Raw genomic sequence first — 23,547 nt, 5'->3', positions numbered from 1 at the left:
TGGAAAAATACCAACACATTCATTCTTTGGAAAGCTGAGGGATGCAAGACAAACTAGATCTGTTAATGCATTCGTGGCAACATTTATGCCATTAATAACAAGTATTGACTATGTAAATTGTTTAGACTTTTGTATAGTGAAGTGTTTTACTTAAGCTTCAGTAAAACATAGGTAACAAGTACCGCATTGGCATCTGTAGCCATAGCACTTTGTCCTTGACATCACATCACTGTTAAATTGTGAGGACACATGGTACCCTGCTTTAGAAAGAGGCCTTGGACACTGGCGACAGGAAGGTGAGATCAGAGCCAATACGTCAGGCAGGATCAGTGCCAGATGACCAGATACTACCTCTGGTTATGAGTGGCAATGTATAATTATTCAGGGAGAATGCAAAATGATATGGCTATCAGGTAGCCAGAGTGGTTACTTAGTCAATTGACAATCTATACTAGAAGAAGACATGAAATCTGTGACAAATTGCATCTTTTATTGCAGTCCTGAAATATAAATTAAGAGCAACAAGTACATTTCTCCTTCTCTTATCTTATTCCACTGCTTACTCCATTACTTATTCCCTAGGTGCTTTCCTTTGCACTGCTCTGCACTATTACATTTGTTGTCACTAGAATGTACCAGGGTGTGTGTTGGCCTGGTCACCATTCTCGTGAATGGGGACAGTAGGAGTGAGGAAGAGGAAAAGCATTCCCAGAGCATTGCAGCTCAAACAAAACTCTTCTCTCATTCTGAAAGTAAAGCGCTGAACCCCTCTGTCTGCACAGCTACAAGTACCAACGTCACTCTGCCCTGTCACAAGTGCATCCACCTGTCCACTGCTTTAGAGGCTGTAATTTTAAACCACTCAAATGTGGACCACTGGCCCACCCATTAACTCTCTCAGAACCAGTTTCACAGAGGGAAGGGACGACCGAGTGGCTAGTTAAATGCACCACTATGGTGGGTCCAAGCACATGGGAAATCTTAGTTTTTCTGCAACTACTGGTATAAAATTAGCCCCAGCTGCTATTGTGCTAAAGTACACCAAATATCAGTGCATGACTATTCTAACATTTTCATAATAATGGCCAACCAAGGCAAAATAAACTTAAATATTTAAGTCTCGCTTAATAACGGAATTTTAGGGATGACATTTGTGAGAAAGTAGCCTCTTTCTAGCATGGTTACCCCTATTTTTGGCCTGTTTGACAGTGTGTTTTTACTGTCTCACTGGGATCCTGCTAGTCAGGACGTCAGTGCTCATAGTTTGTGGCCTACATGTCAGTATGTTTTACTTTTTTGTCAGTATGCTCGACTGTGTCACTGGAGTCATGCTAATCAGAACTCCAGTGCTTACGCTCTGCATGCAAAAAAAACATTTGTGAAGGCCTGAGTTTACTTTGTTAGTACATTAACGCCAGACCTATTGCCTTTGCCAATATCTATAATTCTTTTCAACTATGAAAAGATGTTTGCTTCACAGAAACTACTTCTGCAGTTCTGCTATTTGCCTCTAACTTTTCACATTTATTTGTGAATAACGTGTTTTAATTCCAAATCCCCTTTGATAAACCGGCAATTCTGAAATTGCTTGTCTTGGCTGTGAAAACACAAATAAGCTCTCTTATGAAATCTGCAAGCTGGGCTGTTATATGAAAAGATCTCTCCATCTGCAGTTTCTGCTTACAAAAATTACAAGTATTCTGTACCATTTAAGCCTTATTATAAACTAGCTTCTACATGCATGTGAAAACTTTAAATTCAAAAAAAGCCTTATAACGTGTGGTTGCCAGTTTACAGATGAAAAGCGGCATATTTTTGTGTGCAGCATCTTCAATAAGTATCTTTTAGACAACCACACTAATCATTCTGAGACTTGTAGGACCGTTGTTACTAGTACTATGGTAAGTGGGGCTCGCTAAGTGCCAGTGATATTATGTTGAAGCTTTACAGATCAATTTTAAAGAGCTTTTATTTAGTGGTTAATCTAAAGCATAAAAGCAAAATACCTTTTTGACTCACAGCTAATGCAACGTTTAGAAACTAAAGCATGGGGAAAGTTCCTAGCCTTAGTCCATAGTCCTAGTCTTTCCTTTAATGATTCATTGTTTTCAAGTGGATTAGTCCAATGGTTTCACTTGATGTGATCAAGGACTACAACTCCCAGCATGCACTGGCAATAAATGGAGTCAGCTGGAAACTTTAAGTAACTTTGGGGGTCATTCTGACCCTGGCGGTCCTTGACCGCCGGGGCCAGGGTCAGCGGGAGCACCGGCAACAGGCTGGCGGTGCCCCGCAGGGCATTCTGACCGCGGCGGTTTGGCCGCGGTCAGAAAGGGAAAACCGGCGGTCTCCCGCCGGTTTTCCGCTGCCCTGCTGAATCCTCCATGGCGGCGCAGCTTGCTGCGCCGCCATGGGGATTCAGACACCCCATACCGCCATCCTGTTCCTGGCGGTTCGCCCGCCAGGAACAGGATGGTGGTATGGGGTGTCGTGGGGCCCCTGGGGGCCCCTGCAGTGTCCATGCCAATGGCATGGGCACTGCAGGGGCCCCCGTAAGAGGGCCCCACAAAGAATTTCAGTGTCTGCTCAGCAGACACTGAAATTCGCGACGGGTGCAACTGCACCCGTCGCACCTTCCCACTCCGCCGGCTCCATTCGGAGCCGGCTTCCTCGTGGGAAGGGGTTTCCCGCTGGGCTGGCGGGTGGCCTCCTGGCGGTCGCCCGCCAGCCCAGCGGGAAACACAGAATAACCGCAGCGGTCTTCTGACTGCGGTGTGGTATTCTGGAGGGGGGAACTCTGGCGTGCGGCGGATGACCCCCTTTATCTGAAGTGTGCATCGGAAATGATACCCTTGCTGCTCTTTGTCAAAGGTTTATACGCAGACACCCTTGCACATTTTCAATCTCAGCCCTTCAAAGCCATTTGCTCTTCTCAGGTTTAAATTATCTAGCGTCTGCAAAGGAAGCGGTATGACAGCAGTAGTTTGTCTTTTTACTTGCAACCTCTGTGGTATGCCGAGACTGGTGTCAGATAGCCTTTCTTTGCTTTAAGATACTAGCTTTGTCAGATCTCAGATCAGTTCCTTCCATGGACAAGCAGAATTTCCTCATCAATCCAAGGCCACCAAACTTACCGAGCCTTAAAAGCGTATACGTTTCCATTTATCTAGTTGGTTGTGAGCTTTTTGGCTCCACAAGATATGGTCCTGCTCGACATATTTACTGTGTATATTTTCAGCCTAATGGACTACGCAACGTCAATCAATAGTTTTAGCACTTTACAACCAATAATATTAATTAAAATGGAAATATTACGTGCATCGTAATAGCAAGTTACTGCTACTTGTGTAAATAAATAAAACCTAGTGTTCCACTTTGCGTGTTGCTGCTGCAGTATTTAAGAATATACACCATTTCAAAATTGCAGTTTTATTCCAAGAGGTTTACCAGTCAATCTCATGGAAGTACTTAAATTGTATTCAACTTAAAAAGCGGTATAACTGCATCCTGCTTGCATCTATGGGTAAACGAGTTTCTTTGAAATGTGATGCATCTAGTATCCATATTTACCAAAGCTGACAAAATATAACAATGTAGCACAATGTAACTCCAAGGCACCACTATGCCAAAGTGAGAAAATAACCCTATTGTGGCCCTAGACATGTAGGGCCGGATTCTGAGTTTGTGGACAGAGGTGTGCCCGTTGGATGGCAGAGAACATTACCTCCTCCATCCCAACGGTGCTCCACATGCAAAATATAGAGATGATCACCAGCCCTACGGTTATCTGCCGCCGTCACTTTTGACCGCCGTACATCTAAACTTTTGCCACTTTTACTTTTCCCCAAAGTCGGAGTTTGTTTTTGAAAGACAAAAAAACAATGACTCCCCCTCCTTGGGACTTTTCTCCCAGGGTGTGGTGGTCATTATTGATTTTTTTCTGTCCCTCACCGCCAGGTTTTTCCTGCCGGTGATGGACAAGAAAAAAGGCATCACACTGTCAACTCTAAATAGGGTGAGCGTCCTTCCTCCAATGGCCCCAACTGCATTGGGCCTTTAGGGGAAATATTCCATCAACAGAGTCAACGAGGGCTTCATCGAGGGAATTCTAAACGTCTATCTGTATACTCTGTTGCATTTGCCGCAGAGCACCTTTTCTGCAAAACTCTAAATCAGACTCATAGTTAATTGTAGGTGAGAATTAAAATCCCAGTGGCCCCTCCCACATTGATCAGCTACCCTGGGCATGCTTAGGAGTTCCCATGACGATAAAATTCAGCAAATACATGCCTTGATTCTTCACCAAATCTAAATTCTGATAAATACCATTATAGGGCGACCAGTACACTCAAGGAGCAGTGCAGTGGATGTTTAATGAGGTAGCATTAATCTACAATATGTTTGATTTTTCAACAACACTATGGTTCCATAAATCAATGTTGAAAGGACAGTCTATTCCGGTTGATGGATTGTGATTGACTGTGCCATCTGAGTAGTATTCCAATGGTGATAATAAAATTCAGTGCTACAACACAAAGAGATATTTTTTTAGATAGAATCATTCAGCGTGATGAAAACCATTTAGAGGAAGTAATGCTCCCTGTGGCTTTTTTCATTACAGCTAACATTATAGAGGAAGAGGCATAGAATGAATTTCTCTGAAAATTGTTTCCCAGAATGAATTTTTCTCTTAGAGTATATGAAGACATTTTTGAATGAATAGAGTAATTTCAGATTCTTAGAAACTAAAGAATATGATGTTCAGTAGTTATAAAAGGCATTAGAATGATCTGTCATTTTAACCATCAAATGCACCAAGTTTGACAATTTGACCTCTAGTCCAAAGAAGCTTCGCATTCCAGAGAAAAGTGATATCAACTGAGGTAGACAAAGAAGTATCAAAAAATGATTAGTTAACAAATTGAAATGGCTTCTGGGCTCAAGTGGTGCCCCCATGGCAATGCCCCTTCACATCAACCTATAATGCTGCCCCTGACCTTACCTTTCTTAGGGACAGGCTTTGGCATGGACATTTTGCTGGCCTTGTTGAAGAGTCTACGAATGCCTCGATTTCCTTCCTCAAACTCGTTTTCTTTGATGGTAGCTTCGAGGGCAAGTCTTTCCTGCTCCAGCTTCTGTAGCTCGTCTGTTGGCGGAAGACAAGTGCATGGTTACTGCTTCATGCTACAGGTGCTGGAACGGCCTACATATTTTAGAATTTATAGACGGAAAACAGTACTTGAGCATCCTCATTTTGTCACAACTATAAATCCAGTAAACATTTGGACTAAGATGCATTCCACTGTTAAAAATAAATTGATTTAAATTCAGTTTACACTGGACACACCTGTCTGCCATGATAACTGTACACCATTGTGTATTGCCTCTAAGCCCTGTCTACGCAGTGCTCTGTTTTTTCCTCTCTTTCCAGCTTGGTTTGTGCTGCATGCATTTAAACAGATGTATACATCACTCATACATGTATATTTCAATTAAACAAATTATATATGGGATAAAGTTCCCACTTACATTACTTGATATTACAAGTCACCAAGGAGCTCCATGACCAACTAAATGAACAAGGCTGAAAGTTGATTTCCTCTATAAGGTCATGGACCTCCTAAGTGACTTGTAATATCCTTATAATATGCGTCAGTGGGTACTTTATGCCTTTTATTACATGGTCACCCTATCACCCTTCTAGAGACAGTCTAAACTCTTGATTAGTTGCTCTTTCACATGAAAGAGGATGTTTGCAGATATGCGAATGGAATTAGAAAATGTAGTGCAAAATTAAACACAACAAAAAGCAGTTAGATAGTTGTTGCAAAACAACTTAGAATCAATTTTATACAAGATAGATTTTTAAAAATGCCGAATCTTACAATGTGTAGAAACATGCAAAGAGAGTCCAGTTTTCCTTTAATTACCTAAAAAGTGCAAAAAACATGTTGCCATAAATACCACATTTCTTGTTATCACTAGTTATCTAAAAAAAAAAAAAGCAGAAGAGGGAAAAAACTGTAGTTGTTTTCGATTTTTTAACTACAGCTTGAATTATGCTTCATATACAGCTTTTCCCGTAGGCTGCTGGGTCTGGTAACAGGCACTGTGATATCAAAACTCAACTGCAATACGTTATTACAATTGAGCAACTACTTAATTTCTTTACTACAGGTGACGAGAGACGTCACAGGTCCCCTGTAACAAGGAAATTATAAACAGGCGTTTATACAGGGATTACAGGCTCCTATGTATTGTAAAATATTAAGTAGGCAGGGCCACCTAACACAAAATCCCCACCCACTAGTACAGTTTGAACTGATGTATACTAAAAGGACCCAGCATAGTTCTTTTCTCTGAGAAGTTATGTTAAAGTAGCATGAATTGGCCTAACTGATGGGTAGTACTATTTAACCTGAAAATAAATAAATATATAAACAAATACACGGTGCAGATGCTGCAAACTAAAACTTGGTTAATTTGAAATTAAACATTTTTGAGCTGTGATTACATTTAAATGCAGTAGCATCAGTTTTGGCCAATAGAATCATAGTGCCAGAATGAGATTCTTCTGAAAATCCTATGAAGGCCACAGAAAGGGAACGTAAGAAACGTTCAAAAAGAAGAGTTAAAGTCTAAACTGAGTAATTCCCACCCCATTTAGCAGTATAAACAGAGGATGCTAAGGAAAAACAATTGGTGGCGAAATGAATAGTGTTTTGATGTTTGCCAGCTAGTACTTTGGATAACTGGCCAGAAGAAAGAGTTGCTGAGGGGAGACAAGATAAGGCTCACAGCCGGTGGTTAATTGGCAGTGGGCTGTGAGAGTTCCTGCTCATCCACAAATTATATGTGTTTTAAGTAAGGTGACCATAGATAAGGCGCTAAGTTTGTTACTGCCCTAATCACTGTGATTAGAGACGTATTCCTTGCTGAAGTAGAGGCAATAGGCATTGTGCTCTGTACCTCTCACTACAAACAGCCAGCACATTTGGTGGCTTGATTTTGCTGCCTAGGGCATCCGGGGTAAGAGGTGGCACTCCTCTGAGGTGTTTTAGAAAGGGCTCTCATGTTGAGTGTTAGAAATGGGGTCTTTGGTTGGCAGCCAGGTTAACCCCTGTCCAAGCAAGGACCCTCACTCTAGTCAGGGTAAGTCACACACAATCCAAATTATCCTGTGCCCACCCTCTGGTAGCTTGGCACTGAGCAATCAGGCTTAACTTAGAAGGCAATGTGTAAAGTATTTGTTTAATAAATCATACAATAACACCATATAGCACCACAAAAATACACCACACAGTGTTTAGAAAAATTTATAATATTTATCTGCATATTTGCAGGTCAAAATGATCAAAAGATGCAATAAGTAAATGTAGAGCTATCACTGGAAAGTGATAAAAAGTGTCTTAAGTCTTTTAAAAGCAAACAAAGTCTCTTTCAAGCACAAAGTACCTGGTTTGCGTGAAAAATCCCCGCAAAGGGCCACAGAGGGGGAGAAGCGTGGAAACAAAGGGGTGTGCGTCGATTTCTCGGGCCGCACACGGCGATGTGTCATTTAGTTTCCTTGCAGAGACAGCTGTGTGTCAATTTCCGCCGCTCGGTCATGGATCCTCTTCGAGTTGCATGGTTTTCAGATGCCCCAGGGTCTGTGCGTGGAACCCTGGGCTTGCGGAGCGAAGTCACAAGCGCTGCATCGTTCCGGTCGGCGTTGCGTGGAAGTTTCTTCCGCACGGCAGGCGATGCATCGATTTCCCCTCTGGAAGTCAGGCTGCGTCGTCCCAGGCCGGCTGTGCGTCGATCCAGTGGGCCGTGCGTCGAAGTTCTGGTCACAACACAGGCGTCGCGTTGATCTTCTCCTTGCGAAGTCGCGCTGCTTCGTCCCGGTTCGGCGCGGTGAATTTCTCACCACGGGGCAGGCTGTGCATCAGTTTTAGCAAGCTGTGCATCAAATTTTCGCTGCACAAGGAGTCCAGTTGCAAGAGAGAAGTCTTTTTGGTTCTGAGGGAACAGGAGGCAAGCTCTATCCAAGCCCCTGGAGAGCACTTCTTCACCACAGCCAGAGAGCAGCAAGGCAGCAGGGCAACAGCAAGGCAGCAGTCCTTCACAGAAAGCAGTCAGGTGAGTCCTTTGGGCAGCCAGGCAGTTCTTCTTGGCAGGATGCAGGTTCTGGTTACAAGTTTCTTCTCCAGGAAGTGTCTGAGTTGGAAGGGGCAGAGGCCCTGTTTATATACCCAAATGTGTCTTTGAAGTGGGGGAGACTTCAAAGAGTGGCTTAGAAGTACACCAGGTCCCCTTTCAGTTCAATCCTGTCTGCCAGGGTCCCAGTAGGGGTGTGGCAGTCCTTTGTGTGAGAGCAGGCCCTCCACTCTCCCAGCCCAGGAAGACCCATTCAAAATGCAGATGTATGCAAGTGAGGCTGAGTATTCTGTGTTTGGGGTGTGTCTGAGTGAATGCACAAGGAGCTGTCAACTAAACCCAGCCAGACGTGGATTGTAAAGCACAGAAAGATTTAAGTGCAGAGAAATGCTTACTTTCTAAAAGTGGCATATCTAAAATAGAAATATTAAGTCCAGCTTCACCAGTCAGGAGGATTTTATATCACCATTCTGGCCATACTAAATATGACCTTCCTACTCCTTTCAGATCAGTAGCTACCACTCAAACAATGTATTAGGGTGGATCCAATGTTAGCCTATGAAGGGAGCAGGCCTCACAGTAGTGTAAAAATGAATTTGGGAGCTTTACACTACCAGGACATGTAAACTACATGGTACATGTCCTGCCTTTTGTCTACACAGCACCCTGCCCTATGGGTTACCTAGGGGATACCTTAGGGGTGTCTTATATGTAGAAAAAGGGGAGTTTTAGGCTTGGCAAGTACTTTTAAATGCCAAGTTGAATTGGCAGTGAAACTGCACACACAGGCCTTGCAATGGCAGGCCTGAGACAAGGTTAAGGGGCTACTTAAGTGGGTGGCACAACCAGTGCTGCAGGCCCACTAGTAGCATTTAATCTACAGGCCCTGGACACATATAGTGCACTCTACTAGGTACTTATAAGTAAATTAAATAGTCCAATTGGGTATGATCCAATGTTACCATGTTTAAAGGGACAGAGCATATGCACTTTAGCACTGGTTAGCAGTGGTAAAGTGCGCAGAGTCTAAAAACCAGCAAAAACAGTGTCCAAAAAGTGGAGGGAGGCAGGCAAAAAGTTAGGGGTGACCACTCTAAGGCTGTCAGGACTAACATTGAGAATATATCGGTACGACACCCAGGTAAAGGGCAAGGTGTGTGAAATGGCCTATGGTGGAGACTGTGGTATGGAGAGTGCAGGTTTGGCTTGGTTGGGAGATGGAACAGTACTAATAGAGGAAGCTCGCTAAATTGATGACTTTGTGAATGGCTTTTTTATCCCGTTCACTGAACGAAAGTCACTCTATAGGCTACACCATAGTTATGTTCTGCTGTGGGGAGCTACCGTGTCTTCTCCATACATCCCTATTCTCATGGTGATACACTTTATTAATCAATACATCTTGTGTCCCTGAGCAAAGGGCTGCAGGTGAGCGCGCCAGCTAAGTGGCCAATTCAATGTTTTTTCATTTTACAACCAGAGCTTATTTCTTGACAGCAACTAAAATGTATTAGTGAAAAAGGCGAGCTGTCCCTTTAAGTAGAACTGACATTGCAAGTCAAGTATACGGTTCTAATCATCATTTTTAATGCAGTACACCTAATGGAGAATGTGACCATGTGCATATTCACCTGCATTTTAATTAAAGAAAATATTAGCTCGTGCTGTGACATATTTAAGAAGCTCACGCCGTATTACAAGATGTTCCAGCGGGGATTAGTGCTTTGTCTGAATGAAGAGAGTATAACAATCCACACACATAGCAAATACATGTCTGTTTGTTAAAGTAGGCTGTATGTATCTTCACACCGCAGTCTTTGTACATGATGTATTAGCAAGATGAAGACATATACCAAAGGGTGACGGCTGCCAGCATGTCTATTCCTCACAAACTGCAGAGAATATTTAGGAAAAAACAGACAATTCGAAAAGGAACCTTTCTACAAGTACCCATACGGAATTATACAAGAGAAAAGCTCAGGCTGAGCATTTTTTCAGCACTACGCTGTTCTATTTTTTTTAGTCCTCCGGCTCCTTCAATGTCCCATCTGATTTCCTCTGCTGGAAGGGAGCCAGGTAATGTGTTTGTGAAAGTGGTAGTCTTCGGTGTTGAGTTCAGTGTAATAAGATGTTACTTAATGTGATGGAGGCACTGGGCTGTGTCAAACCCTCTCATTGGAAAGTTACTTCTAATTGCATCAGAGTGAGAGATGATACAAAGCTAATCTCCCTTGTCTGGTAAATGACCTATAAAAAGGATCCCACGCAACAGGGCCCTCTGAAAGAAGCAACCATTATCCCTCCTGACATTGCAGATTGTTCATATTTCTACTTTAATTAGACTCTAGTACAATAACATAATGGCTCCGTTTAATGGGGTATAATGTTAATCTTAGATGCTCTTTGGTATTAAAGGTTAACTCTCCCTGTTTCTCAGCAGAAGCTATTGGGGAAGTGTCAGGATACAACATACTACTTTGTGCAGAACTGCGTTTTGTACCGGATTTGTACACTCGAATGAATAATATTGTGTTTTCATTTTAAATGTAGATTAGGCCTGTTTTCTAATTTTGATGGTTGCTGCATAAAGTGGATGAGTGGACGTCTTCATGGCTCGTGAGCACTAGTAAGTGTTTTACCGCTGGAATGTAACAGAAGTGACATTTCAGGATAATTCTCTATACTGATCAAACGATGGGATAAATTAATAGACCAGTGACATTTTAATTCAGAAAGAGAGAACAATTCTGTTTAAAATGCAGGCTGTGCTTTCCGAGACTATTTCCAAAGTACTTCAGTTCAATGTCTGTTTGGGGGAACTTTTAACACTCAATGTCGTACCACATGCACATTTTAGATAGATTTCGGTCGCAGTTTTAGGCTGATTGGTTTCTTAGCTGAAGAATTAGAGCAGCAGTATTTTACCACCTTCGACAGTGGTAAATGTCAGTGGACCTTTAAAGGAATGTGCTGATTTTGGCTGAAAGGCATAACATAATGCAACATATGCGATATAACAACCACAGTGCAACAGAACAACACAATGCAATAGAAGCACAACAAAATAAAAACAACACATCACCACTACAACAATATGTAACAATAAATGCCCAAACAATTTCTTGTCACACCTTACCACCTCCACAAATCTGCTTTCATACTATGGGAGTCAAAGGTGCTTGCACCAAGAAAGTGTTTGCACCAAGAAATGTATTACCACCAAGCACTAATGATAATGGCAGCCAAAAATGTTTTGTGATCCAGCCCACAAACAATGTGTGTATCTGAGCTCTTTTATGAAGAGCACAGAGTCAACTATGAGTAAGCAACATTTGTGAGTCACCCACACCTAATACAGTAGGAGAGGTATCTTGGAATATCAAAAGCAACTGAGGCATTGATGACTGATAGAGCGTCCATTGAATAGGCACCATTCTAACGGATGGGCCCGGGCCACTGAGTACTTCCAATGGGGTACCAATACAAAAGTACACTCAATGCAATTGTCACTACATTGCTCCTTATTCCTCTCCTTAAACCATTTCATTGCAGCCAGTCACTAGACTGCTTTACCAATGCCCCCTTCTAGCCTTGGTACTTTAGTTATCCTCCTAAGTTAAAACCTCTTCATGTCAACCAACCACGTTGTACCAATCTCAGTCGCTATTAAATTTGATCAGTGACTTAGGCTCACACGGAAAGGCACTGCAGCAAAATGCAAAGCTTACTTTGCAAACTGGTGCCACTAAACCAATACCAATACAATATTCTGACCTACAGAGGCTAAAGCACTACTACAACCAGAACCTACACAACCTCTGGTAAAGCCAATCAGTCTTATCTTGTCAGACTGGTGTGATGGTTAATTGCATTTTTATTGCACAAATGTGCCACTAAAGAAAAACGAAGTAAGAAAATATTTGACCCTGTAAATGTGTTTTTATCTACAAGCATTTCAGTTGTGCATGTTTTATTATTATTGTTATTAATAAAGCAGACAAGAATAAATCACCAGCTGCCCCAGCACTAAAATTGCAGGCAGCTACGATGTTGCAATATCACCTAAATACTTAACTTTAATAAAAAGGAGACAGAGAAAAAATCTCCAACCGTGCAGCCAAATAACTAGCTGCCCTTTCAAGATATTATAAGAAAAACTCAAATGAAAAGGCACACTGAAGAGAAATGAACTATTTTAGGTGCTTGTGGACAATGTGAACAGGCTTAGTGGTATCACTCAACGTGAAGGGAAAATGAAAGTAGGCTTGTCCAATGCCCCATTCTGCGGAAGGTGGGAACAAAATGAGATAAATCCTGCAGCTCGAAAGCTTCTATATGTATGTATATTATACATGACATTTTTTAAATAAGTAGTCTAGTAAGACATCTAGAAATGTGTCAAAGTCCAGATTGAAAAACTTGAAGCAGACTAGAGAATTGGGTGCAGGCCAAAATAACAGCAGGTGGAAACAGTCATTCTGATCGTTTTAAGTATTACGTTTGTGGGTTTTACATTATGGATAAAAAAAACTGCAATAACATTGTTTTAGCTGAAATTGATCATAACATAGATCAATTGAGCCACGTGCACATAGAAGCTTAAAGTTTGACTGTGGCATATTTAAATGAAAATAAAATAAGTACAAGTCACACATTAGTAAGTAAGTGCTGGCTTTGGGCTAGAATCTGGGGTGCGGATTGACTCTTTTAGGGTTCAATAAATAAAGCACAACTAAAATGTAGAAACGTTAAAGTAAATGTCAAGTTATTTTTCATGTCTGAATTTTGTCCGATAATTAAGTACTTCTAGAGTATTGGCGGACAAGTAACATATGCAAAGGGGCACGAAGTCAATTTAATTGAATTTTAAAATGAAATGTCTATTTTGTTTAATCAAACCAAAATCAATGCAATGCATTTATTTTCATGTAACATCCTTGACATTTAAGAATACAATACGAGTAACAAATGACTCTGGGCCAATTTACAAAGTCCGATACATCGTTGTTTAGACATTGAGATTACCCAAACACACTTAATGTGGTAAAATATTGAAGTTGTGTTTTGTGATTTGAATGTTAATTTCTTGGATCCACAATCTACGACCTGGACAACAACTGCCATATGTTGCCATATCACAATGCTTTTTTGTGCACTTATTTTTGGCGTCTCCACCACATACATTAACTCGAAATATCTCCAAAAGAATCCATGTTTTACTGACAGCAGAGCTCAGAGACACAGGGCAGTAAATACCCCTGTGTTTCCGAGCTCTGCTCTCAAAAAAGCATGCAATAACCCAGACAAATTTCGAGTTAATAGTTGTTTACTGACACCATGTCACGAAGGTCACTAGCAGTGAATTATTGTTTTAAGGTAGCAGAAGATGACATGATCTTATTAAAAAGCCAGACTTCACAAGCATTGACAAAGCGAATAGGCCTAACATTGGCAAGCTAGTATGATGGTTACTGTTTTATTGCAACTATATTCTACAAAAATAAAAAAGAAGAAAAAAAACATGTCTGTGCTTAAACATGCTGGTCATATGCTTGCTATAAAAAAGCAAATGGCCATATAAAGCACGTGGTTTCAAGCAGGCACTTGTCTTAATATGTTGGTGGTGGACCTATTTGGGGGAAAGGAGGCACCTGCACATGAGGTTAAGCATTTGTTCTATTTACGCCATTTTTTGTTACATTTAGACAGGTGGATTTCTTAATTGGGGAACAAAGGCCATTTTGCAGCTTTGTCCGCATTAATATGTCTGCCAGCCATCGAGGCGGCTTGTCTTACTTGCAGGTGTGCAGCAGAGCCAGAAAAGGACTTGGTGGCTGTTAATACGGTAAGAGGGTGCATCTACAAGTGAAGCATGTGTAGGCATCTTTGCTGTAAAGAAAGGGTTTAAGAAACAATGTTGCATTTGTTACCCAAGACTCGGTATGTTGTGGAGTCACTGGTAGCCTGATGGGTTAGGTTTTAGACTCCAAATTGGGAGATTAGTAATTCAAGTCTTCTGGGCTCCATGCAGTGTTTAACTTGTAACTAAAAAGGTGCCGGTGCCCAAAGCCCTTCCCTTAAACACGCGGCAGCTGCCATTAAATGTGTGAACATGGAATACTGAGGCGGCGTAATCATGAAGCCATCTCGGGCCTCTTCAATCCATACAAAGCCACTCCCTGCCCTTTCAGCTCACTCTTGCAGCTTTCTACTTTCTCCCTTTGTGAGGCTTCCCTTTCCCCATCTTTCCCATTTCTGTCTTGTGCTCACAGCAAATGCTTGAGGCAGAAGAATAAGCCCCGGCCCTCAAAAATAAGTGCCGGTGCTCAGCACCGGAAACAACAAGCACAAATTAAGCACTGGCTTCATGGTACAAAAATGGACATTGGCTTCCTACTGAACTCAAAGGTTGAAGCTATTCTTGCACCATTTGGAAAAAAAGAGAGGATAGGAAATGAATTTCCCTGTCTTTAAAAAAAGGAAAAACAAGAAAAAAAGATACACTGTCGTAGTCTTTTTTATTTTTTTTAAAAGAAGAAAAGAAAAAGGTACACTGTCGTAGTCTTTTTTCTAAAAAAAAAAAGGAAAGAGAATGCGACTGGATGATGATTTTGAGGCAGTTCTAGATTGGTTGCATTTTAGGTGTGGTTGTAGGAGTAAAGGAAAAGGATACTTAGAATGTGGATGCTCTTTCTTGCCCTTGACTTCAGGGAATGTTTATGCCTACACCCTTTCATCTGGAGGTTTCTTTTACCTGGAATTCCTGGGGTTCATTGTGAACTATAAAATATCCAGTCTACTACCAATGCAAAAAAAACGTTCATACACTCAAAAGGGACAAATGTTTCTTCCAGAGGACAGGATTCAGTCTCTACAGGTGTCACAGGTATTGGCCTTGCAGACTGCAACAGCCAGGTATTGGTTGCAGATCTAGGGTCTAATTTCAGAAACCACAAAAGTAATTACTAAGGCATGTCACCACCTAAAATCAATGATCCAAATTCATTGTTGGATCATTGGCTGCAGGAGTATGTCAAGAGAAGTGGGAACACAACTTCAGTGGTGGTCATATGGAAAGAACAAACCAGTGTGTTTTCAATATTCAAATCCATAAAAAATATCAGACGCAAGCTTTTGGGGATACATCCAACCCTTGAAGGCTTGGAAGAAAATGGAAAGTAGTCTGTAGTAAAGTTGCCCTACTCCTTGAACTGGAAGGAGTTATTGGGCGTATGGTATGCTCTGCAAAGGTTTGCTCCTCACTTACAGAAAACCTCAGTGTCAATCAGAACCAACAATCAGATAGCAAAGTCCTATGTAAACACGCAAGGGGGCACAGGGAACAGGGCTTTTCCCAGGAATGCAACAGATGTCTTTTTCATAGGCAGAAATTCACCTGATAGCAATGAGAGGAACATGCATTCCTGAGAGGGAAAACATTTAAGCATACAGACTAAGCCGCCACCAGCCAGCATCAATCTCATATCACCAAAACCTACATTCATTTTGAATGATAGTGGAAACATTTGAAAGCCCACGTGTTAGAAATTGGATCTCTAGTTGGCAGAGGTTTGCACCCTGTCCAAGTGGGGACCGCAATCCTAGTCAGGGTAAGTCAGATAAACACTTTAAATTAACTTGTGCTCACCCTCTGGTAGCCTGGCACAGAGCAGAAAGTCTTCACTTAAGAGGCCTTGTGTAAAGTATTTGTGCAACCCACATACACAATAACACAGTGAAGACACCGCAAAAAGGACTCTACATGGGTTTAGAAAAATAGAGGATGTTTTATCCGAGCAAATAAAGACAAAAGGACAAGAATCCAATAACTATCAATGTATTCGTAGTAGAGATTAATCAAGCAGTGCTTTTGCAATCTGCACATTTCAAAACAATCCAGGTAGTCCGGGAGTCTGGGAAGAGAGTGTACTGCTCTTACAGTGATTAGGGCCCCGTCCGGAAAGCACCGAGGTACCTCTGTTAAGATAACTCAGGTCTGGATACACATAATGTGCCTGACAGTTACAGCTACAGACAGCGTACTAGGGCAAACCGTAGCACGGCTGAAAACAACTCAGGTTGGTGAAGCTGTCAACAAAAGTACTTGGTGGAGGCTCCTTGAAGTTGTAACAGCAGGCCTCAGGCCGCAGTCATGCATTGTTGTGCACTCAGCCCTCCTTGACAGGTGGGGAAACCGATAAATGTCCCAGGCAGGCTCCTCAAGTTGGGGCAGGAGTGTGCAGCTTTCAGTGCACTCTAATCCTGAGCGCTCACCATTATACACAGAACTATGCACTCAACTGTGCTGGTTCTTAGCGCCTCACGCTAAGTCACCAGAGAGCACAAATTCTCTGAGCACTTTCAGAGTCACTGTGCCGGCTCCAGGGTAGTAATGCAGGATGGCCCCTACAGCAGAGCAGGAGGCACACAAAGTCTTGCAGGGCAGAAGTAGTTGGTCCCAACGTCAATTAGGCTGGCACAGCAGTTTACCAAAAAAGCGCTGATATTGAGTTGCAAGGTCTTTAATTACCCTGAGACCTCTGGGAGAACAGGAGGCAAGCCAGGAGGTCCTTGGAATCACTCTGGTCCCTTCTTGCAGGGCAGAGGTCAGCAGGTGTCAGGGGAGCACAGCAAAACAAGACAGCAGTTCCTAGGAGCAGTCAGGCACAGCAAAGTGGCAATCCTTTCAGTGCAGCAGCCTTCACTCCTACAGAGGTTCTTCCTGGTCCAGAAGTGGATTTCTTTCAGGAGGTCAGAGACCCAGCTCATATACCCAAAAGTGCCTTTGATGTGAGGGGGTAGCTTCAAAGTATCTCTTTGAAGTGCACAGGTCCCCCTTTCAGTCCAGCGCTAGCTCCAGACTATCGGGGGGAGAATAATCATCCCCTTTGTGTGGACTCAGGTCACTACCCTTTGAAGTGTAAGTGTAAGTCCTTCCCACCCTCCTCCCTAGGAAGACCCATCAGTAGGCAGATGAATGCATATGCAGTTGAGTATCCTTTGTTGTAGATGTCTGAAGGGAATTCACAAATGTAGCTGTGATCCAGCCCAGGCCAGACGTGTATTAGAGACATGCTGCAGGCACACAGGGCAGTGGCAGCAGATAAAAGCCCACGTTCTAAAAGTGGCATTTCTAAAATAGTAATAATAAAATCTGACTTTACAATAAAGAGGACTTATCATTACCATTCAAATTATATCAAACATGATGCAGCTACTCTTTTCTGGTCAGGAATTACAGCTTTAAAGTATATTAAGGAATTCCCAGTGTTGACCTACGAGAGGAGCAGACCTCACTGGAATTAAAAACAACTTTGGGAGCTTTTCATTACCAGGACATGAAAAACTTAAAAGTACATGCCATGCCTATTACTTACATGGCACCCTGCTCTATGGGCTACATAGGGCCTACTTTAGGAGTGAGTTATATGTGAGAAAGGAGCAGTTTAAGGCTTGGCAAAGGGCTTTTAAATGCCAAGTTGAAGTGGCAGTGAGACCACATATACAGGCTCTACAGTGGCAGGTCTCAGACATGTTTACTGGATTACTTAAGTGAGTGGCACAATCTGTGCTGCAGGTCCACTAGTAGCACTGAATTTACAGCCCCTGGGTATATGGTACACCCCCTTACAAGGGACTTACAAATAAAATAAATATGCCAATTATTGATGCACCATGTTTAAGAAGAAGCACATGCACTTTAGCACTGGTTAGCAGTGCTAAAGTGCTCAGAGTCCTAAGGCCAACAACAAGATACAGCTAAAAACAGGAGGTGAAAAGAAAGAAGTCTGGGGTCAGACCACCCTAAGGATGGCAGGTCTAACACCAGGGCTGGACTTATTTGCGTTCTTCTACAATATGCTTCTGCCTCACTTTTTAGCCGCACTTTTTTCAGAAATCTGACATCAGAATGTTTATGCAGTGGGTGCAAGGTCATTTCCATCACCATCAGGGGGTTGTATGACCGATCCACGCATGCAATTAGCGCACAAACCTTTACAACGCGGTCACTGCAACACATGCGTTGTTACCAAGCATGCATTTACAACAAAAGTTTTTACCACGCATATGTCTTTACCACACATGCCTTTACCACCAAAATGTTGTTATAAAGGCATGGTTGGTAAAGACATGTGCTTGGTAAAAAAAAAAAAAAAGTTGTAAGTATAACACACACACATATATATATACTTATATAAATCATCTTGCCACCCAAAAACCCTACCCACCCTAAACATTAAAAATGGGCAATGCGCTTATGTAGGAGGCTGGCCTGGTTTGTAGTGGGTACCAAAGATACTTACACCTTATACCAGGTCCAGCTATCCCTTAATAGTGAAATGTAGTCAGTGTCTAGCAGCCAGGCTGTCTAGGAGTAGCTGTAGCTGAGCAGCCAAGGAGACATGCAAAACTCTTGCAATACCACTGTAGTCACACAGTAGTCACACACATGAAAGAAAATACTCAGTGTTACAAAAATAAAGGTACTTTATTTTGGTGACACAAATGCCAAACATATCTTAGAGACTATACTCCCTTAGGAGGTAAGCAATATACACAATATATACACTAGTATCCAAAAACAGGTACGTAAACAGTTAGAAAACTGTGCAAATAGTGAAAATCACAATAGATTACAATGGGCATGGGGGAACACAAACCATATACTAATATAGTGGAATGCGAAAGTTGGTTTCCCACCTAGGCAAATGTAGTGTGTAGAGGGGCACTGGAAGTGTAAGAAAACACCAAAGGTAAGTAATTGACCCCATCACAGAGCCCAGGAAAACAGGAATAAATCACAGTAGGTTTCCTGAAACACACAAGAAGTCATGATAGAAGGTTATGCAAGAACCAGAAGAGACGCAAGACACCAACGATGGATTCCTAGACCTGAAAACCTGTGGAAGAAGGGGACAAAGTCCAAGAAGCACTGAAGAGTCCAGGGAGAAAAGGAGCCCCTGCTTAACCGGATGAAGGTGCAAAAGAAGAACGACAGGTGAGAAGACAAAGTCAGTTATGCACCCAAGAAGACAGATGCGGGTTCCTGGTTGGTGCAGAAGATATCCCACACCGGATGGATGATTGCAGTCTGGTTTGTGTCGCTGGATTCCACCAACGAGTCTCGGCACACGCAAAGCTCGCGGTTAGCGGAAAATGGTGCTGCCCAGGACCAGGAGGGACGTGGTGGCCTCTACCCAGGAGGGAGAAGCACAGGGGGCTCTCAGCAACTCAAAGAGCCCTCAGAAGACCAGGCAACGCGTACAGGAGTCCCACAGCACAGGGACAAAGAAGGTGCAAATGGAGGCCCATGCAGCACGACACAAAGGGATCCCACGCCACCGGAGAACCACTTAGGAAGCTGTGCGCCGCAGGATGGACTGCTGGGGGCCTAAGCTGTGCTGTGTGCAAATAACTTCTTGGAAGGTCACACACAAGCCTTGGCAACTGCAAGTTACGCGGTGCACTGGGGTACTGTCTTGCATGGGGAGGCAAGCTCTTACCTCCATCAAAGTTGGACAGCTGGACCTTGGGACTGTCGGGATCGCTTTAGTCCACCATCGGTGTTGCTGGATCCACGCTTCTCGTCTGGAGAGGGGACCCCCGCCACCGGCCATCGCTGCAGAGGGGTGCCTGCTGAAGCAGGGAAGTGACTCTGTCACTCCACTGGAGATTCCTTCGGTTCTTCTGGTGCAGGCTGAAGACAGGCAGTCCTCAGCAGATGCACGACCTGGAAACTGTTGCAGTTGCTGGCAGGAGCTGAAGTTACAATGGTGCAGAAGTCAACTTTGCTTCTTTGTTGCAGTTTGCAGAGTTCCTGGAGGGTTCAGCTGCAGTTCCGTCAGTAGAGGATGCAGTAAAGGATGCAGAGGATTCTTGCTTAAGTCTTACAATACAAATCTCAAGAAACACCCAGAGGAGAGACCCTAAATAGCCCTGAAAGGGGGATTGGTTACCTAACCAGGTAAGCACCTATCAGGGGAGGGCTCTGACGTCACCTGCTGGCACTGGCCACTCAGATGCTCCCAGAGTGCCCCAACACCTTGAAATCCAAGATGGCAAAACCCAAGGACACTCTGGAGGAGCTCTGGGCACCACCTCTGGGGTAGTGATGGACAGGGGAGTGGTCACTCCACTTTCCTTTGTCCAGTTTTGTGCCAGAGCAGGGACTGGGGGTCCATGAACAGGTGTAGGCTGCATTATGCAAGGAGGGCATCATCTGTGCACTTCAAAGCATTTCCAGAGGCTCTTGGAGGCTACCCCTCACATGCCTGTAACATCTATTTCCAAATAGAGAGGGTGTAACACCCCTCTCCCAAAGGAAATCCTTTGTTCGGCCTTCCTGGGCTTGAGCTGCTCAAGCAACAGGAGGGCAGAAACCTGTCTGTGAGGTGGCGGCAGCTGGGGCTGCCTGGGAAACCTCAGAAGGCTGGTATGGCAGTACTGAGGGTCCATAGTGGACTCCCCAGGGTGCATGGAATTGGCCCCCCAATACCAGAATCAGATTGGGGGTACAATTTCTCAATCTTAGACACCTCACATGGCCATATTTGGGGTTACTCTTGTGAAGCTACATATATGTATTGACATATTTGTAGTGCACGCTTATAATGGTGTCCCTGCACTCACAAAGTCTGCGAAATTGGTCCTGGACAATGTGCGGGCACCTCTGCTAGTGCAGGGGTGCCCTCACACACAGTAACTGTGCACTTAAGCCTTCAGCAACTCAAGGTTAGACATATAGGTGACTTATAAGTTACCTGGTGCAGTGAAAATGGCTGTGAACTAGTGCGTGCGCTATTTCACTCAGGCTGCAATGGCAGTCCTGAAGACGTGCTTACATGAGCTCCTTATAGGTGGCAAAAGAAATGCTGCAGCCCATAAGGATCTCCTGGAACCCCAATGCCCTGGGTACCTAGGTACCATATACTCGGGACTTATAAGGGGGGTCTAGTATGCTAATTTGGAGTGAAATAAGAGGTAGCTAGACTATAGTGACAAATTTAGAAACAGAGAGATCATGAGCACTGGCGTTCTGGTTAGCAGGACTCCAGTGACACAGTCAAGCATACTGACAACACAGTAAAACATATTGACATATAGGCCACAAACTATGAGCACTGGGGTCCTGACTAGCAGGATCTCAGTGAGACAGTAAAACACACTGAAAAACAGGCAGACATTGGGGGTAACATGCCAAGAAAGATGGTTCTTTCCTACAAGTCCTCACCTGTTAGGATGGCATGCTTCATCATAGGGCTTTTGCTCCTCGCTGGGTGGGCACTGCAATGTCCAGCGGGCCCTACAAGTGTTTTTTTTTTTGCGGAGATCTTTTTTCTCAGTCCTGGCCTAGTATTTGTCATAGTACAGGATGATTCCCTTCGATATTGGTTGAGGGGGATTGGAAGATTTGGTGGTGGTGTGGTTAAAATTGTCTATGGGCAAACCCTTTTTCATAAGTTTTATTCCTGATGAATGTCTGTGCAAGATTAAAAACAGTGTGTGAAGTGAATGGGCATAGTAATGAGCCTGTAGTTCCACCATGTGGTCAACTTGTTTCATGTCCTAGTCACCCAGTGGGTCAGAGGCATTTTTTCAGGGCCAGAGTAAAGTAAACCCTAATCTACTAGGTTAGGGTTTGGTACCAATCCGCTATATAAAGTGCCACTAATTTGTACTTCAGCAAAACATATGTGATAAACAAAAAATAAATGTTAAATCTTAAAAGATGTCCATGGAGCCCACATGATCTGAAAAACAGAGGATAAAGACAACATTTGAAGGTATTTTTACCATACGATTAACTATCTTGATATTTTATATTTGTGATCTGCATTTGCTTATGTGACACAAGATGCACTGGCATGGGGCACACGCGATCACAGCAAAATGTGGTGAATGGACAGAAGCAATTGCTCTCATTTAGCATCCGAATTTATTACATTCCAACATTACCAGATATGGTCATAATGAAGGGCTCCTTAAGGTAACTCGGAGCTGCTAACCCTCAAACCAACTAGATAGAGAATTGATGAAGAAAAGGAATATTACAATGGTACCCGTGTGATGAGTTCCCCCTTTGGACTCACTTCACTGTGAGGATCCAATAGGTGAAGACATAAAAAATACACAAGCTACCTGGGGCAGAAACATTGTCGTTTTGAAATCCAACATCTAATTCCAGTTAGAACTATAAACAATGTTCTCTGAGGGGACTAGAAGATATAAAAATCATTAGACCGATAGTATAAATTTCCTATATCAATTATTTTGTGGCTCCTGCTACACTAGTGTGTGTTCTTTAGTCTACCAAAATGGGTAGAATTTAAAAGTCGTATCATTCAATTATTTTAAAGCATTTTTTTAAATCATCAGCATGTGCAAACAAGAGTAATCCCAGCTTCAGCTGCATTCAAATGTTAAAGATAGGAAGAAGGTTGGTTGTTTTGATATGAGCCGTTTGTTGCCCACTATCATTCATCCTCCGGTCAGGACACTGTTGCATAATTTTGGGCAAGAGTTAGTCAAAAAAACTACCCAGATTAAACGAGCATTAGTATAGTGACCTATTCAAGTATTCAGTGGTAAATAAATGATCAACAAATGTGTAGTCAGACATCCTTATTTGGAAATTGTTCTGAGGTAAACTGAGGTTCTGAGGTTTACTAAAAAGGGGCTGACCCAGCATGCGAAAGACAATGGAACCACTAAACAAAATGATTTTAACAATAAGATGCTGGTATAGAGCACTTGTCTATTAAATTTGGAAATTGTTACTAAAGAACTAGAATAATTATCAGCATATCTAAATTGAAACAGAGAGGGCATGTTCTATGTCTCCAATCTCCATAGTGATTCAATTCCTCTGGGTGGGGGCAGGTGCTGGGAACAGAAGGGGGGGTTCACAGTCCTTCACCAATGCAATGTTTCACTCCTAATCATGCTTTCATGAGCACCAAGTAGTGGGAACTGTTGTAGGTGTAGGGGGCTGCAGCATCCTTGCACTCACTATCTCAAAGATGTGAAGTTTGTCCAGCAGTTTGTATGAAGCATTTGACATGGATATTCCTGCCTTCAGCTACGGGAGGGTACACGTTGCTAAACTCAAAACAGCACTGAACTTTTGTTTCCAGAACAGCAACGTCCCACGTGAGAGTCGTTCAAGAACCAGAGGAAGTTATTCCAACTGGTGCATTAAGTCCTTTTCTTGGTCACCATGTGCAGCTGCTATGGAGGCTAATGCAGCTATGCAAAATAAAATCTCTTTCTGATGACTATTGGCCATTTAATGGTTGACTGTCCATATATCTCTAGGATAGTAATGCATCAACTAAGGTAGACGAAATAGTTGATTGTCTTCTGACAAATAATGGAGGTGATGTATGGTAAGACTGTAGTGGCTGAGTA

The 23,547-nt window shown here is 42.9% G+C and overlaps 1 protein-coding gene across 3 annotated transcripts in view; it reads right to left on the bottom strand.

The window, feature by feature from the left end:
* Positions 1 to 23,547, bottom strand: part of SLC12A1 (solute carrier family 12 member 1) — a 372,378-nt gene that overhangs the window by 93,204 nt on the left and 255,627 nt on the right. For all 3 annotated transcript variants that reach the window (XM_069222497.1, XM_069222494.1, XM_069222496.1), the window contains exon 21: positions 5,003 to 5,146. In XM_069222497.1, coding sequence (XP_069078598.1) covers positions 5,003 to 5,146 — 144 coding nt within the window. The remainder of the gene's footprint in view (positions 1 to 5,002; positions 5,147 to 23,547) is intronic.

Source organism: Pleurodeles waltl, chromosome 3_1 (assembly GCF_031143425.1).
Source record: "Pleurodeles waltl isolate 20211129_DDA chromosome 3_1, aPleWal1.hap1.20221129, whole genome shotgun sequence".
NCBI classification, from domain to species: Eukaryota; Metazoa; Chordata; class Amphibia; order Caudata; family Salamandridae; genus Pleurodeles; species Pleurodeles waltl.
Note: the sequence above shows the minus strand (reverse complement) of the source record. Positions and strands in the feature narration are given on the sequence as shown.